The sequence below is a fragment of the Myotis davidii genome, unplaced genomic scaffold (assembly GCF_000327345.1).
Source record: "Myotis davidii unplaced genomic scaffold, ASM32734v1 scaffold655, whole genome shotgun sequence".
In the NCBI taxonomy this organism is placed as follows: Eukaryota; Metazoa; Chordata; class Mammalia; order Chiroptera; family Vespertilionidae; genus Myotis; species Myotis davidii.
In genome coordinates this window covers 1,749,080-1,764,319 of record NW_006287547.1, presented here as the reverse complement: position 1 = coordinate 1,764,319, position 15,240 = coordinate 1,749,080, and the positions used below count along the sequence as shown (strand labels likewise).

General features: G+C 37.2%; 1 protein-coding gene across 1 annotated transcript in view; it reads left to right on the top strand.

Moving 5' to 3' along the window:
* Positions 1-6,466: 6,466 nt before the first annotated feature.
* RTKN2 (rhotekin 2) overlaps positions 6,467-15,240 on the top strand; it is a 60,505-nt gene continuing 51,731 nt past the window's right edge. The window contains exon 1 of the mRNA XM_006759376.2: positions 6,467-6,657. Within this exon, the coding sequence (XP_006759439.2) occupies positions 6,500-6,657 (158 nt within the window). The 5' untranslated portion in view covers positions 6,467-6,499. The remainder of the gene's footprint in view (positions 6,658-15,240) is intronic.

The following is a 15,240-nucleotide window of genomic DNA, read 5'->3' as shown; positions in this document are numbered from 1 at the left end:
GGCTCCTCGCTCAGCAGGTGAGTGAGGAGGGGGCCCGGCTTCAGGTCCTCGCGCCGTCGTCGTGTCTGGTCGTGGGGGAAGCCCGCACCCCGCGCCTCCCATTCAGCCGCGGCCAGAAACAAAGGGGAGGGCTTCGGAGACCGGGCTTTGGAGGGTCTGATGGCGCGTGGGAATCTGCACACACTCCCGCCCCCCACCCCCGGTTTCTCGGGGGAGGAACGTGGCTCGGAATGGGGACGTGATGCGGGGGGCCCCGCCGCGCGCTCCCGGGAGCACCTGTCCGCTGCCCCCACGCCCCCAAGTTGCAGACACTTGTCTCTTCGCAGGTGTAGGTGACGTGGGGGAATGGGAGCCCCTGGATTTCCGAGAAGCCCCCCGAGACCAGGAGAGCACGGGCTGCTTATTGCACGGGGTTCGGTGGCAGCACATTGACTGGAGCGATGTCTGTCCACACACAACATAAACTTGGGGGGCGGGGCGGAGGAGCCCCCTGTAGCCTCTCAATTTTCTTGGTTTGAGAGTCGATTCTTTTTGAATCGGATAGAAATCTGCTTCCTAGTTTGCCATGGGAACGTGTTGTTAGAAACCTTTTTACTTAATATAGACCAACATTATTTCTTGGCAAAATCAGTTATTAAAATGATATCCTTTCAACACTCTTAAACCACAACTTTCGGGTCTTTAATAAAAGAGGATCTTTACTTCCATTTTTAATCTCCACCTTCTTTTACCTATTTCTGAAGTAGGTCAAACCATATAAAATTGCCAGTTTTGCAGGTCAGAATTGGTTTGGTAGGATAGTAGCAATTTTGTATGGTCCAACATGTTATCTTTGCTTAGAAAGCTGGCAAAACCTTTGCTTGGAAACCTGTTATCTTTTCTAGAATCTTAAAAACCTCAGCAGGTACAAAATTGGTAGGAAGGCTTCAGTAGTACTGGGAAAAAGAAAGCAAAAACATTAAGAATCCTTATGCAAAGAGTCCAACGCCTTTGTCAGTAATTTTTACCAGCATTTTCAAGTATTTCGAACATTTTGATGTAAAGTACTTCTGTGCTGTCCTATTATGTAATTTTATCCTAATTGTTAACAAAAATCTTGATTTCTAGTGAATTGGCGATTTATGGAGGTTCTTGCACTGACTGTAGAGGTGTTGTGTAGCCGTTAAAGTGCATTTATTTAGCTGCATGCAGCAGTAATATTTAGGAATAATATGAAACAGACAAGAGGATAAGGTCATGAAAGAAGTTTAGCTACATGGATTATTTACGTGTGGGAAGGTATAATACTTAATGTTGTCTTGACTTAGGCAACAGGAAATTAATTGAGCTGTAGCATTCCTTCTGTCAAGATTTTGGAGAAAAATTGCAAAATAGTAATAGGATTCAATCTGGCAGGAATATAAGAAAAATTTCTACTTGACTAACACTGACTTTTTATTTGGTGTACTTCCCTTGATATTAATAAACTTGTCACGTAATAGGAAGGGATAGGACCAAAATTTTTGGTCCAGTCGTGAAACACCTCTACTCAAACCTTGGAGTCACCCATGACTACTCACAGCATAGAACAGTGATTTTTAACCTTTTTCATCTCATGATACACATAAACTAATTGCTAAAATCCTGCAGCATACCCAAAAGTATAATTTTTGCCCATCTGACAAAAAAATAGTTATCATTTTGATTCATTCATACCAGGTGACTCTTGTGTTGGCTGTTGTCTTATTTTATTTAGTGGTTGAGCATCGACCTCTGAACCAGGAGGTCAGGGCTCATGCCCTGATTGTAGGCTCAATCCCCAGTGTGGGGTGTACAGGAGGCAGCCGATCAAATGATTCTCATGTCTCTCCTTCTCTCTCTCTCTCTCTCTCTCTCTCTCTCTCTCTCTCTCTCTCTCTCTCTCTCTCTCCCTCTCCCTCTCTCCCTCCCTCTCTCCCTCTCTCCCTCTCTCCCTCTCTCCCTCTCCCTCTCTGAAACCAATAAAAATATATTTAAAAATAAAGTCCATTTAAAAATTCTTGCAATACATCTGTTGAAAATCACTGGCAAAGAATATTGATTTATTGAGTCAGATTGAGGTAAAAATGAAGTCTGCTTGTTGTGCAGCCTTGAATAAGTTACCTGTCTTTTCTAAAGCTCAGTTCCCACAGTTGTAGAATGGGTAATATGCCAGTCCCAGAAAGTTGTTGGAATTTGATAACTTCTTTAAAGTACTTAGCATAGTACCTGGCAGTCGGGATGTGTTTGAGGTGTGACTCTTCATTATTATTATCTTTTGTTCTATTTGGGCAATTGGGGCAGTCACCTTTTCTTACAAATATTTAAGCTTTTAAAATCTTAATAAAAATAAAATTTGAGAAGTAATACAGTCATTGCAGAAAAGTGAACGTATGTACAAACATGAATTTAAGAATTCTTTCTCCAGCCGTAACCGGTTTGGCTCAGTGGATAGAGTGTCGGCCTGTGGACTGAAGGGTCCCAGGTTCGATTCCGGTCAAGGGCATGTACCTGGGTTGCGGGCACATCCCCAGTAGGAGATGTGCGGGAGGCAGCTGATCGTTGTTTCTCTCTCATCGATGTTTCTAACTCTCTATCTCTCTCCCTTCCTCTCTGTAAAAAATCAATAAAATATATATAAAAAAAGAATTCTTTCTCCAGTTCCATTACCCAGAATGATCACTATTTACAATTTCCAGATTACATTCCATATGTAAAAAATTCTTAAAATACATACAATTTCTTTTAGAAGGAATGTATACTGTATATATTCTTCTGCAATCTTTGTCATCTTGGTTTCTTAGCTAATATGGTTTACCTACTATATCCATTAGGTTACTGATAGTTACTGTCTGGATTAGTACACCAGCCCAACTTAATTTTTTTTTTTTTTTTAGTCAGTACTTAATTCCAACACTAAGACCGTTTTCTTTGTACTTCCTTTGTGCCATTCTAGCTCTTAAATCTTAGTATGTTTCTGTTTCCCACATAATCTAGATTTTCACTTTTAAGTCATCTCTCTCTTTCATTTTTAGCATTGCCTTTTCCATTTTATCAGCCTGACTAAATATTTACAAGAACAGGACACTTTCATAGGCTTCTGTTTGACTTGATTGCAAGCGAGCCTTTATTCAGAAAATTAAAGACTTCCCCTGTCCCCCACCCCATTCTCTTTTCTTCCTGGAGACTTGCATTTAGACACTTCAAAGGGGGACGGATATAGGGAAACGGGCTTCTGTCCTGGGCCCTGCTCAGCCTGGATTCTGCCATTATGGTCCAGGAAGCAGCGGTATTGTTTTTAGATCCTTGTTCTTCCTCTTTGAGGTCATTAAGCGTCACCATTGAATGCTCAATGGGTGCCCTCATTACTTGATCAATGTTTTCATTGTGGATAGCAGTAGACATCACCTCTTACTCCAGGAATACTTTGCACCCCTTATTAGCTAAAGGCAGGTCCTTCAACACCATAAAGCCTCTCTTGGCTAGAGGTATAGTTTGACCAGAGGGAGATAGTATAGATGTGTACTGAAAGAAGTTGCATGGAGAATAAATCTGGCCAATAGCCCTCCCAGATTCATATTCAAGCATCCTAGAGAAGGGGAGGTAGACTCACAGTTTACTAAGTATGTTAATTTGTCTCGGTTCAGGATCAACAAATTATTTCTGTAAAAGGATGGCTAGAAAGTACTTTCAGCTTTGTGGGCCAGACTGTTTGTTGAAATTACTCAACTCTTTTGTTACAGCTTGAAAGCCATAGACCCTACAAATGGGTGGGTGTGACCGAGCTCCAATACAACTTTATAAAAACAGGCAGCAGCCTGGCCATATTTTGCTGACACCTAGAGGATAGAGTTCTAATATTAATATTTACTAAATATATTTCATTTCCTTAATGAATATTTAATCTTAAAAATAAGAACTTTAAAAAACACACCCCTGACTTTACTTTTTTCCCTCCACTATTTCCAAAGCCTCTATAATTTTGTAGCCTTTATCAATAAGTGATGAAGATAAAACAGTCTTCATTTACAAGATGGAAACCCTGGAAGCCTGAACTGATTCTTTAATGTGGCTGTGGCCATCTACTGGTTCCTTAAGGTTGTTGCAATAGGTGGCTGTGGAATTTCAAGTGGTCCAGCCGTCATTCTCATTCCGGCTGTATAGTGAGTCACCAGAGGAACTTAGGGGTGTGGGGGATGGGGGTGTGTGTGCTCAGGCTTCTCCTTCAGAAACACTAATTGTTTTGGGTAGGCCATAAGAAGATTAGGTACTTTTTATAAGGCTTTCCTCTCTGACTGAGGTAATTCTAATGTGCAGCCAGTTTTATGAACTTCTTGTGCTGGTTCAACGGGCTGCCTCACTGTAGCATTTAAACAGCAAAATTGAATTTAATGGTAGCAGATGGTATTTGTTTATATTTGAGTTGTGGGCTGAAGCTATTCATCCCAGCTTCAAGTGGCTACCTATGTGTACTTTCCAGTATTAACCAGCCTGCCAGAGTTTATTTCTATAGACATATGGGCTACATAGATAGTCCTCATAAATAATTACTGATTATGGTAAAGAAGAATTTACTTTGTGGCCAATAAGTCATAAAAAGATGAAATGGAGTTGTTGAAGTTCAGTTATGTGTAAAGAAGGAGCACCAGCGAATGACTGCATTTATATAGTATACCAGTTTTGAGTTATACTACAAAAGAAGATATTTATGTGGTCATTACATGATGTAATTACAGGAGGTAATTAAACAGAGCTGTTTTCTGCATGTGATTAATATATTTGACTGATCTGAGTAGTCATTTACTTCAGTTTTTCCTTGGGTAATCTTCATAGACTATTGCTCATCTAACTTAAGCTTTTCTTTTTGAAAAGACTGAACTTTATTGTTACTCGATTCTATTCACTTTTTAAAATTTAAATTTTGATCTAGTTAAAAGGTAAATTATAGTATTAATTTTTTACCACATAAGCCAGGAAGATCAATTTAATTTAAAACTAGACATATTGGAGCATTATTACATGTTTTTAGTATAATAAAGTATCTGATGATTTATAATTTTTAAAAAGCCACTGTAAATTAAATCAGAGCAGTACATTTCAGTTTACAGAATTTTAATGTTACATATGAACTAGTATATAGAGTCAGGTCATTATAAGATCATTGTATGGAATAAAAGACTTTTCAGAACTACAATGATTAGTAGTTTTATGGTGACTCTTAAAACTAAAATATATCCAAAACTATACTCTAAATCTCTGGTCTAGGTAGCTAACACTTCTGACATTTTCTAAGTACAGTGCTTTTGCTAGCTTGCTTCTGAGATTTTATTTACATTGCTTACTATAACAGGTAGTCTGTTACCTCCTTGATGCTAACCCTTCGTTTCTTTATTCAGCATCCGCTATTTTAGAAAATGTTTCCTTGGTTAATTTAGTGTCGTCAACCACATCTTGCCATCCCACAATACAACTTATATAATATATACGTGTGCTATATTGTTCACATTAGTTGTTATATTATTGTGTTAGTTTCCTGAGACTACCATAATAAATTGCCAGAATTGTGGCTAAACACAACAGAAATTTATTCTCTCATAGTTCTGGAGGCCAAAGTTCTGAAATCAAGGTATCCGCAGGGCCATGCTTCCCCTGAAAGCCCTAGGGGAGAATCCTGCCTTGCCTTTTCCAGCTTCTGGTAGTCGCTAGCAATCTTTGGTGATCCTTGGTTTGTCTCATTACTTCAATCTTTGCCTCCGTCTTCACATGGAATTCTCTTTGTATGTCTTTCTGTGTCTTCACATGGCATTCCTAGAGGGTGCCAGTCATTGAATTTAGGGCTCACACTAATTCATTATGACTTCATTTTAAGAAATTACATACGTAGAACTCTATAGCCAAATAGGGTCACATTCTGAGGTCCCAGGAGGACAGGAATCTTTGGGAAACATTATTCAACCTCCTACAGTCATGGTAAGAATATGTAAAGGTTTTCACCTTTTTTTCTGTTCTCTTTATCCAGTAGATTGTAAAGACTTCCTAATACAGCAATAAATTAAGGTTTTGCGAGGAGCTTTTTAAAATAGCTATATTTTTGCCCTGGCTGGGTAGTTCCGTTGGTTAGAACATCGTCCTGATATTCCAAGGTTGCAGGTTCAATCCCCAGTCAGGGCATATACAGGAATCACCCAATGGATGCATAAATAAGTGGTACAACAAATCAACATTTCTCTCTCTCTCTCTCTCCCTCTCTCTCTCTCTCTCTCTCTCTCCCCCCCCTCTCAAATCAATTAAATAACTATATTTTTATATTATTATACATTAAAATGTTGTTATTTGTCTAATATGGTATAAAATTATAATGATATCTGGTACATTTTCCAGGTATTAGGGGAAAAAGAAATGTTATAATTTGGATTTTTGCTGTCTTTTAAAAGGGGCTTTCTCTTTTTTTTTTTTTTTTTAGGACTGCAGTATTCAAGAAAAAATAGATTTAGAAATTCGAATGCGACAAGGAATATGGAAACTCCTTTCTCTGAGCACTCAGAAAGACCAGATTTTACATGCAGTAAAAAATCTCATGGTGTGCAATGCTCGAATAACAGCTTACACATCGGAACTGCAGAAATTAGAAGAGCAGATTGCAAATCAAAGTGGAAGATGGTTAGTAGCACAGTTTATGGCTCCTAATGTACTCCTAATTTGAATTTGAATTCAAAGCATGATATAATTTAGTCTTAAGGCTAAGTGTCAGATCATCAAAGCCTTTAAAAAGTAAGTACACTGGCCCTGGCCAGGTGGCTCAGTTGGTTCAAGCGCCATCCTGTGCACCAAAAGATTGTGAGTTCAATTCCTGGTCAAGACACATTACTTGGGTTGTAGGTTCAATCAATCCCTGGTACAGGTGTTTACAGGAGACAACTGATAGATGTTCTTAGATATTTCTCTCTCACTCCTTTCCTCACTTTCTAAAAGCAATTAAAAAAACATATCCTCAAATGAGGATTAAAAAAGAATAAATACACTGAAGTAGTCTCTGAATTCATAAATATTTTTACAGTAGCTCTGAGTAAACTTACTGTTAAGGCATCAATTTTCAGTGGGCAGTTTTATTGTGGTCAGTACTTTCAGATTGTAAAATTAAGTGGTTAAAAAGTAAGAACTGACAGTATTTTAAGAAGAACCAAGACTGATAGTTGAGTTTAAAGAAATGTAAATTAAAGGAAAAACTAATTGTTTAAAAGTATGCTAATAAAAGGTACTAGCTAAGAGTAATGAAAACTTAGGTGTATAAATTGAAATGAGTAGATAGCAAAAGTTAAAAGATATAAAGCCTTATAAATGGAAGGGAACTTAAAATCTGCTAGCACATCGTCTTCATTAGGTGAACATACTAGTAAGTCTTAGGCAAATAACTTACTCAAGGACATGTAATTGGCTAGTGACAGAAGCTAATGAGAGGTTATTTAGAATTTGCTAAGTAACTTCTGTTTCTTGTTCTGTCACTCCATGCTGCCCTTTTGGATCTGGTCTAGGATTTGTGTATGAAATTTACATCACATCCTATTTGCAATGCCAAGTCTTATTTGGACCTAAGATTTGACTCAATTTAGTGGCTAGATGTTGATTTATTTTTTAATATAAACTAGAGGCCCAGTGCATGAAATTCGTATACAGAGAGGGGGTTCCTCAGCCAGACCCGCACCCTCTTGCAATCTGTGACCCTCTCGGGGGGGGGGGTGTCCGACTGCAGGATCAGGCCTAAACCGGCAGTCGGACATCCCTCTCACAATCTGGGACCACTGGCTCCTAACCGCTGGTCTGCCTGATCACTCCTAACCACTCTGCCTGCCTGCCTGCCTGATCGCCTCTAACCACTCGCCTGCCTGGCTGATCTCCCCTAACCACTCGCCTGCCTGCCTGATCACCCCTAACCGCTCACCTGCCTGCCTGGTCACCCCTAACCACCTCTGCCTCAGCCCCCAACCACAGCAGCTTCATCCGGAAGGACGTCCGGAATGACATCTAGAACGTTGTTCGGCTGTCTGGTCTAATAGCATTTTATGCTTTTATTATAGATAGTCCTACGTCATCCATTTTTTATCATTCTTAAAGCTCCAGCACTGGTAAAAAATTTCTTTTAGACAGTTGCCTTTGGGTTATTCATAGTGCCATTAAATTCTTGAAAAGTAAGGTAAAAACACAGGTCAGAGAAAGAGGTTTCGGTAAAAATAAATGTTGATGGGATTGATACAATACAGCTTGTGTATAAATTAGCTAATACTTGTTAGCTGTATTTCCTTGGGGTAGTTATTTAATCTCTTTTTGTCTCATTTTCTTCATTACAGTGGGCATAGTACTGTTTACATTTGAAAATTTAAGATTATAAAAAAACCTATTGTAATACCTTTTACATAATTAAGTACTCAACAAATGTCAAATAATTTTTATTATTATTTATTCCTGGCATTATAAATGAAATTATCCCAGTATCATAATCTAGGAAAATTTTCAAGTAGACATAACATTGGTTTAAGTCAGCGCTTCTCAAACTAGGTCACAGAATTATGTGTCAGGAGATATGCAAAGCCATAGAATAAATATGGCATATCTTGTTATAGCATGAATTTTTAAGCTAAAGCATGAGAAATTTAGAATTGTGGCATAGTTTGGGTTTATTCTATTCAGGGGGATATATGTTCCTTCTCTCAGCCTTTTTAAGGGTATTTTATCAAGGGGGGCTAGTTCATGGAAAAGTTTAAGAAGTGCTGGCTTAAGTACAGTGCAGGACTAAAAGTATATCATCTCTCAAAGTTATATGGAATATTCCTCTAGGAATCATACCTGTCCTCCATATTTATGTTCTTTAAATATTTACAGCAGGCCATGGGGGGCTATATTCCAAAATCCTCAGTGGATGCCTGAAACTGCAAATAGTACCAAACCCTATTCAGCTTCTTTAACTCTGCTGGAAATGTGACAGCAGCTTTTTCACAGCCTCTTCAGTAATTTTTATAAATTTTCAGTACAAAACTGTTCTTGAATCTATATAACCATCCCTATTTACAGTAAATGGCTTTGTGTCACTCGTTTTAGCGGATCCCTTGCTTAAATCCCCCTATCGGCTCAATGCTCTCTGGCATAAAATGTAGCCATTAATTGGAACACATTTTCTGTTCATTTCTTCTACCCACAAATGTAATGCCTTGTCCATCTTAACTAAGCACTTACCAGGCACTGTATTGTGGCTGTAACTTTTGTGTCAGCAAAATTAGCACAAATTTCTTTTTCTTTCTTCATAATTTCATGGCTAGATTTGTTTTTACTGCACATCTTGGTAACCTCAGCATGTGATTTTTTTTCTTAATTATAAAATTGAGAACTTTCACTTTTTCACTAAACGGAAGCATTTTGCGGCTTCTCTTCACATATTTAGATTGCCAGATCACTACTCTTGTGCTTTGGGACCATTAAGGAAAGGTTACTTGAACACAAGCACAGTCAACCTGACAACCCAGATCGCCCCTAAATGACTAACGGACAGGTAGGGTATGCAGTGTGGATATGCTGGACAGGGGATGATTAGTATACCAGGTGGGACAAAGCGGGATGGTGTCAGATTTCATCATACTACTAAGAAATGCATGCAGTTTAAAACCTATGCATTTTTATTCTGGAATTTTTCATTTAATATATTTGGACTTCAATCGATGGTGGGTAACTGAAACCGTGGAAAGGGAAACCTTGGATAAGGGGAAACTACTGTAAAATGAATTGTGAGTTTTCTTAATATGGCTGTATGACTTTTCTAATGCTACTGATTTATAAAAATGTTAAATAAGTTGAATCTCTGTTGGATTTATATATCAAAGGTAGAAAAAAATATCTTGGACTCTCTACTGAAGGATGTATATGATTTTCAATTTTTTACTGATTATCTTTGATAGATGAAAATAGCTTTGACGCAATACACATTTATATTTTTCATCATTCATATAAAAGCCCCCTTAATTGAATTATTTCTATTTAAAAAATATCTGAGTATTCTGTATTAATTCTTTTGTGTATAAATTAACTTTATGTACAGATATAACCTGAGTTCACTGATCAAATATAATTGGAAAGTATAGTGTTTGCCTTCTTACTACATAAAAATGACCTAAAAATTAATGAGCGTGTAATGATAGGCTTTTTTGTTCCTTGAAGAAAATTATGTAAATTATGCCATGTGATTAGTCAGTCAAATATTTACCAAATAGCTACTATTTATAGGACACTTATTAAGTACTGTGCTAGTATATCCAAATTCAAAAAACTGGATTTGTCAAAATATAAGAATATATGAATATTACACAGTCAGATATTTTCTCTTTAAAGACTTAGCAGTCTGTTCCTTAAGTTGGTTTTAATAGTCTGTAAGGTAGAAAAATGCTGTTTTTACATTGCTATCAGAATTAAAATAGCATTTTCACAAGTCTTCTACTACTAGTCTAATTTTCTAAAATTGTTTGATAAAATGTAAAAAAAATTATTACAGAATACATCTAGATTTTTTTCAAAGAAGAATCAAATCTATATGGAATGGTATAATTGAAAAAGTTTAATAGAAGAATTGGATCTGAATCTTCCAGATCATATGGAGGTTGGATAGAGTTTGGTTAGGTGAGTAGGAGAAATCAGTATTCCAAGAAAGGAAAATAATAAAAAACTGAGGGTGGAAGATGAGCATGAATTATTTAGAGCAATGAAGAGATATGTTTGGTTGAGGCTAAAGATCAAACCGAAGTTGAAAAGTAAAGGATGGGAGAATAGCAAGATTTAAGAAAATTTGGAATGCTGGGAAGTTCATTGGTATTGACAGCCTTTCTCGGTGCCAGATATTACGCTGAGATGTTCACACATATCACTTTACAAACTGAGAGTGGTATAACCTCCTTATTAAATAGACACTGGGATTTAGAAATATTAGATAACTGGTTCACAGGGCACACAGTGACTCTGTGGCCAGGATGTGAACCCAGATGACTTAAAGCCTGAGTACCTCCCAGCTGCCAAAAAAGAAGCCCATGCGCTTTGTACAACTCTAAGCTGCCCTCGTGTGTTATTACAGGACTTTACATTTATTTCATTGTTTATTCTGTTTTCTGCAGAGATTTCATAAAATGGATGTTTGGGAAGGTTATTTTGCAGTAGGGTATTGAAAAGGATGGTGAGACAAAATAATTGAAATAACCAATTTTTAGGAAAAACTTTTAATAGGCACACATAGAAGTGATTAAATAGTATTTGATGACAGAGTTCAGGAGATCAAAAGTAGTACATGAGGTTTGGGTTTTTCTAATAGATCTTCACTCAGTTCTCTCAATTTATTAAAGTAAGCAAATATTTTACTTCATTTTACAGCCTTTTAAAAATATATATATATATTTACTGATTTCAGAGAGGAAGGGAGAGAGGGAGAGAGAATCATGGATTGGCTGCCTCCTAAACGTCCCCTACCAGGGATTGATCCCGCAACCCAGGCATGTGCCCTTGACCAGAATTGAACCCGGTACCCTTCAGTTCCCAGGCCAACACTACCCACTGAGAAAACCAGCCAGGGCTTAGAGCCTTTTTAAGTCAGGGTTCTAGGAAAGAATTAGGCCTTAATGCCCCAAGTCATGGGCTGTATACAGTAACCTAACTTCTGCGTACCTGGAATAGTTGCTAGTTTTGTACCATTCTTAGGAAAATTGAGAAAATTTTCTTTTGTGTAGATGAGAAGTCAGTTATATAGTCATTTTGTTTTGTTTTGTTTTTTAGAACATACCTGAGAATATCAGTAGCTGGTCAAATATCCTATTACTATAATGTTCTAATTATACAATAAAGTTTTGTTCTCAAATTGTGTGTAGTTATGAAACACTTTTTGGTATACTACCTAATTTTTATGCCTAAATATGCAGAGATACCCAGGTTTGTGTGTAATTCACAGTACATTCAGGGTGAGTCGAAAAAGTGAGACATGGAAAGCTTTCTAGGTTGAGTAAACAGTACATCATTAGGGTAAGGATGGACCACAGTTTACTGCCTCAGTGTAGGTGACAGGATTGTTTAGTTATGGCAGTCTGTCAATTTATTAGTCTTTTGACTGGTAAACTAGGCTGTCCTAACCTTTTCCATGCTTGTTAGAGCCAGATATATCCACTTACAAGACTGCTTGTATCAGTCCTCCTCCTAAAAAAACAGCTAATGGTTTCCTTTTGCTAAAATTCCTTAGATAAGCATTGCATTCCATTCCAGGATCTTTATGGTCTGATTTCAAACTACTTTCATAGTCTTATCCCTCAAATTTCTACGTTACAAATTTATTTCAGCCAAATGCTAGATCTATATCCCCAAAACAGTTCTTGAATTTTCTTGTTTCCAGGTCTTTGCTTATACTGAAGTGCCCTGTCTTTCATTTCCACTTAACAAGATCTCTTTTGTTTTGCATCATCAGTTTCCTTGGTGATTCTATTCAAAAGATGATCATTTCTTATTCCTTTGGTGGAGTGGATAATACATACTAACCTTGTACTTGTGTCTCCATCTTTGTTTTAGTTTTTGATCTGCAATTAAATATGTATAATGTTTGCTATCCATCCTTTTGTTGTACTTCCCAAAATCATCTCTTACTTGGAGGAAGCTCATGAGCTAGCTAGTAGATTCCTCAACATGGGTACAGTTTTCTTCACATTCTTGCGTGTTTAAAGTACTTGCCTTTAGTTTTGGTACTCAAAGGTCAGCTCGGCTAGATACAAAATCCTTGGCAATCACTTTCATTCCTTGAGTTTCTTGAAAACCTTGCTCCATGATTGTCTTGTTATCAACAAATGTGATGACTAATTACTTTTCCTTTGTAAATGACTTAATTTTTCTTTTTTGTACAGAGGCTAAAAATAGATTATCTTAAAGTCTGATAATTTTTGGGGGAAATGTTTAAGGCTGAGTATTTTTGTTCATTTAGGACCCTTTCAGTATAGACAGTTAAGTCCTTTTTTTTGTTTGTTTGTTTTGTTAATCTTCATCAGAGGACATTTTTTCCATTGAGTTTTAGAGTGTGGAAGGGGGCAGAGAGAGAGAGAAACATAGATTACCTCCCAAATTCGCCCTGACCCCAGTGGGGGATGGAACCTGGAACCCAGGTACATGCCCTTTACCTGGGAATTGAACCCCCAACCCTTCAGTGTTTGGGCCAACACTCTAACCACTGAGGACACTGGCCAGGGTTAGGTAATTCAATTCTTTTATTTTTAGAAAGTTTTCCTGGAGTTAAAGCCTCCAGAATAAAAGTATTAATTTTATCTCATTATTTTGTTTTTCTTATTTAAGAACTCCAGTTGTACCAAAGTTGGATTTTCTTTGCCTGTCTTTTATGTCTATAACTTTCTCTTTAATGGTTTTAAACTTTTTATAATTTTTTTTAAAGTTTCATCTCTTCATCCTTTGTATTTTCATTTCAGAAATGATTTTTTTCCCAACTTCTCACCCCCCCCAACTTCTTTTTACATATTTACTTGTCTGTACTAATATGTTTTAAATTTGAGATTCCTGATTGCTGTAATATTTACAGTAGTTTATATAACTGTATTAACTTATTTTGGAGTATAGTGTTATAGGTTTTTTTTTGTTTTTTTTTTTTTAAATATTTCAAAGAGGAAGGGAAAGGGAGAGAAAGAAACATCAATGATGAGAGAGAATCATTGATTGGCTGCCTCCTACATGCCCCACACGGGATCAAGACCCCAACCCAGGGATGTGCCCTGCCTGGGAATTGAACCTTGACCTCCTGGTTCATAGGTTGACACTTAACCACTGAGCCATGCCAGCCAAGCTTGTGTTATAGTTTTTGTTACTTATTTTTTCGAAGAGTGGTTGGTGGAATATTTCTATCAGCTGAAGCATTTTAATTCTTTCTGTGGATATCTGGGTCCTTGTGTGTGTCCCTAATGAAATATGTAGGATGCAGGATTTTCCATGACCAAGTGATTAGGGGGAGGAAGGGTAGAGAAGGTCTTACTTGGATTCTTAGTTCAAGAGCATTTTCTATTTTTTGAACTGTGAAGAGAAATTTCTTTAATAAATGATGCCTTTTGGGAGGTTGTTGTGTGATTGGTTTTCTGATTTTATAGTATTTTGTATCTTGGGGTTTTTAACTTCAATTACTTCCCTCTTTTTTTGTCATGACCAAACCTTCAAAGGATACCTCCCCCATTGTGTGTCTCTCTTTGTTAGACTAACAACTTCTGAACCAGAAGCCTTTGGATCTCCTTCCTTTAACTCCCCAGGAACCAGTGTTGTTGTGTTTACCAGGTCTTCTGTCCATTTATTTTTCTTGGGCAGATCACAAGTTGATCTTGTGTTTTGCAATGTGTACCTGACTCTTTACTTGGGCAAGGCCTCCAGAAGCTGGCTTTGATGGTTGCAGTTGTTAATTTTCCCATTTATATATAAATTACAGATTGTAATGCTCTCAGTTTTCTAGTTTTGCTACACAAGTGGGCTACAGGTAATTTTATTTGCTTTTCTTATTGATCTGAAAGCTTTTGTAGGATGCTTGAAGAGATTCTGATTTAGATGACTACCATTATTTTTCAGGAACTAGAAGTCATACTCTGATCACTTTAACAGATGTTTTAGTTCCACTTTCACATAAACTCCAAGTTAAATACTGAGGCCAAAAATATAAATACTTACAGAGTAATCCTTGTATTTATGTAACATTTTAAAGAATGATATAGAATACAACCCTGGCTGGGTGAGTCGGTTGGAGCATTGTCCCATCCACCAAAAGGTTTTGAGTTCAAATTTCCAGTCAGGGCACATATCTAGGTTTCAGGTTCGATGATCTCTGGTCAGGGCACATAAGGCAGGCACCAATTGATGTTCCTCTCCCTCCCCTCTTCCTCTCTAAATCAATAAACATATCCTTGGGTAAGGATTTTTTAAAAGAATGACATAGAATACATATAAAATATTATTTCATTTAGTAGTATAAGGTGGGTAAATATTTCCCCCATTTTACGGATGAAGATGCTGAAGGTAAGAGGTTAATAACAACTCATTAATGTAACTAGTTATTGGTGGATAAGATTCAACCCTGAGACTTTATAGTCGAAATCTAAATCTGCCTGCTCCATGAAAATGACCACATCCTATTTAACTTCATTCAGTATTTACTAAACATTTATTGAGTGCCTTAGAATGTGCTGTATTTACTAGGCA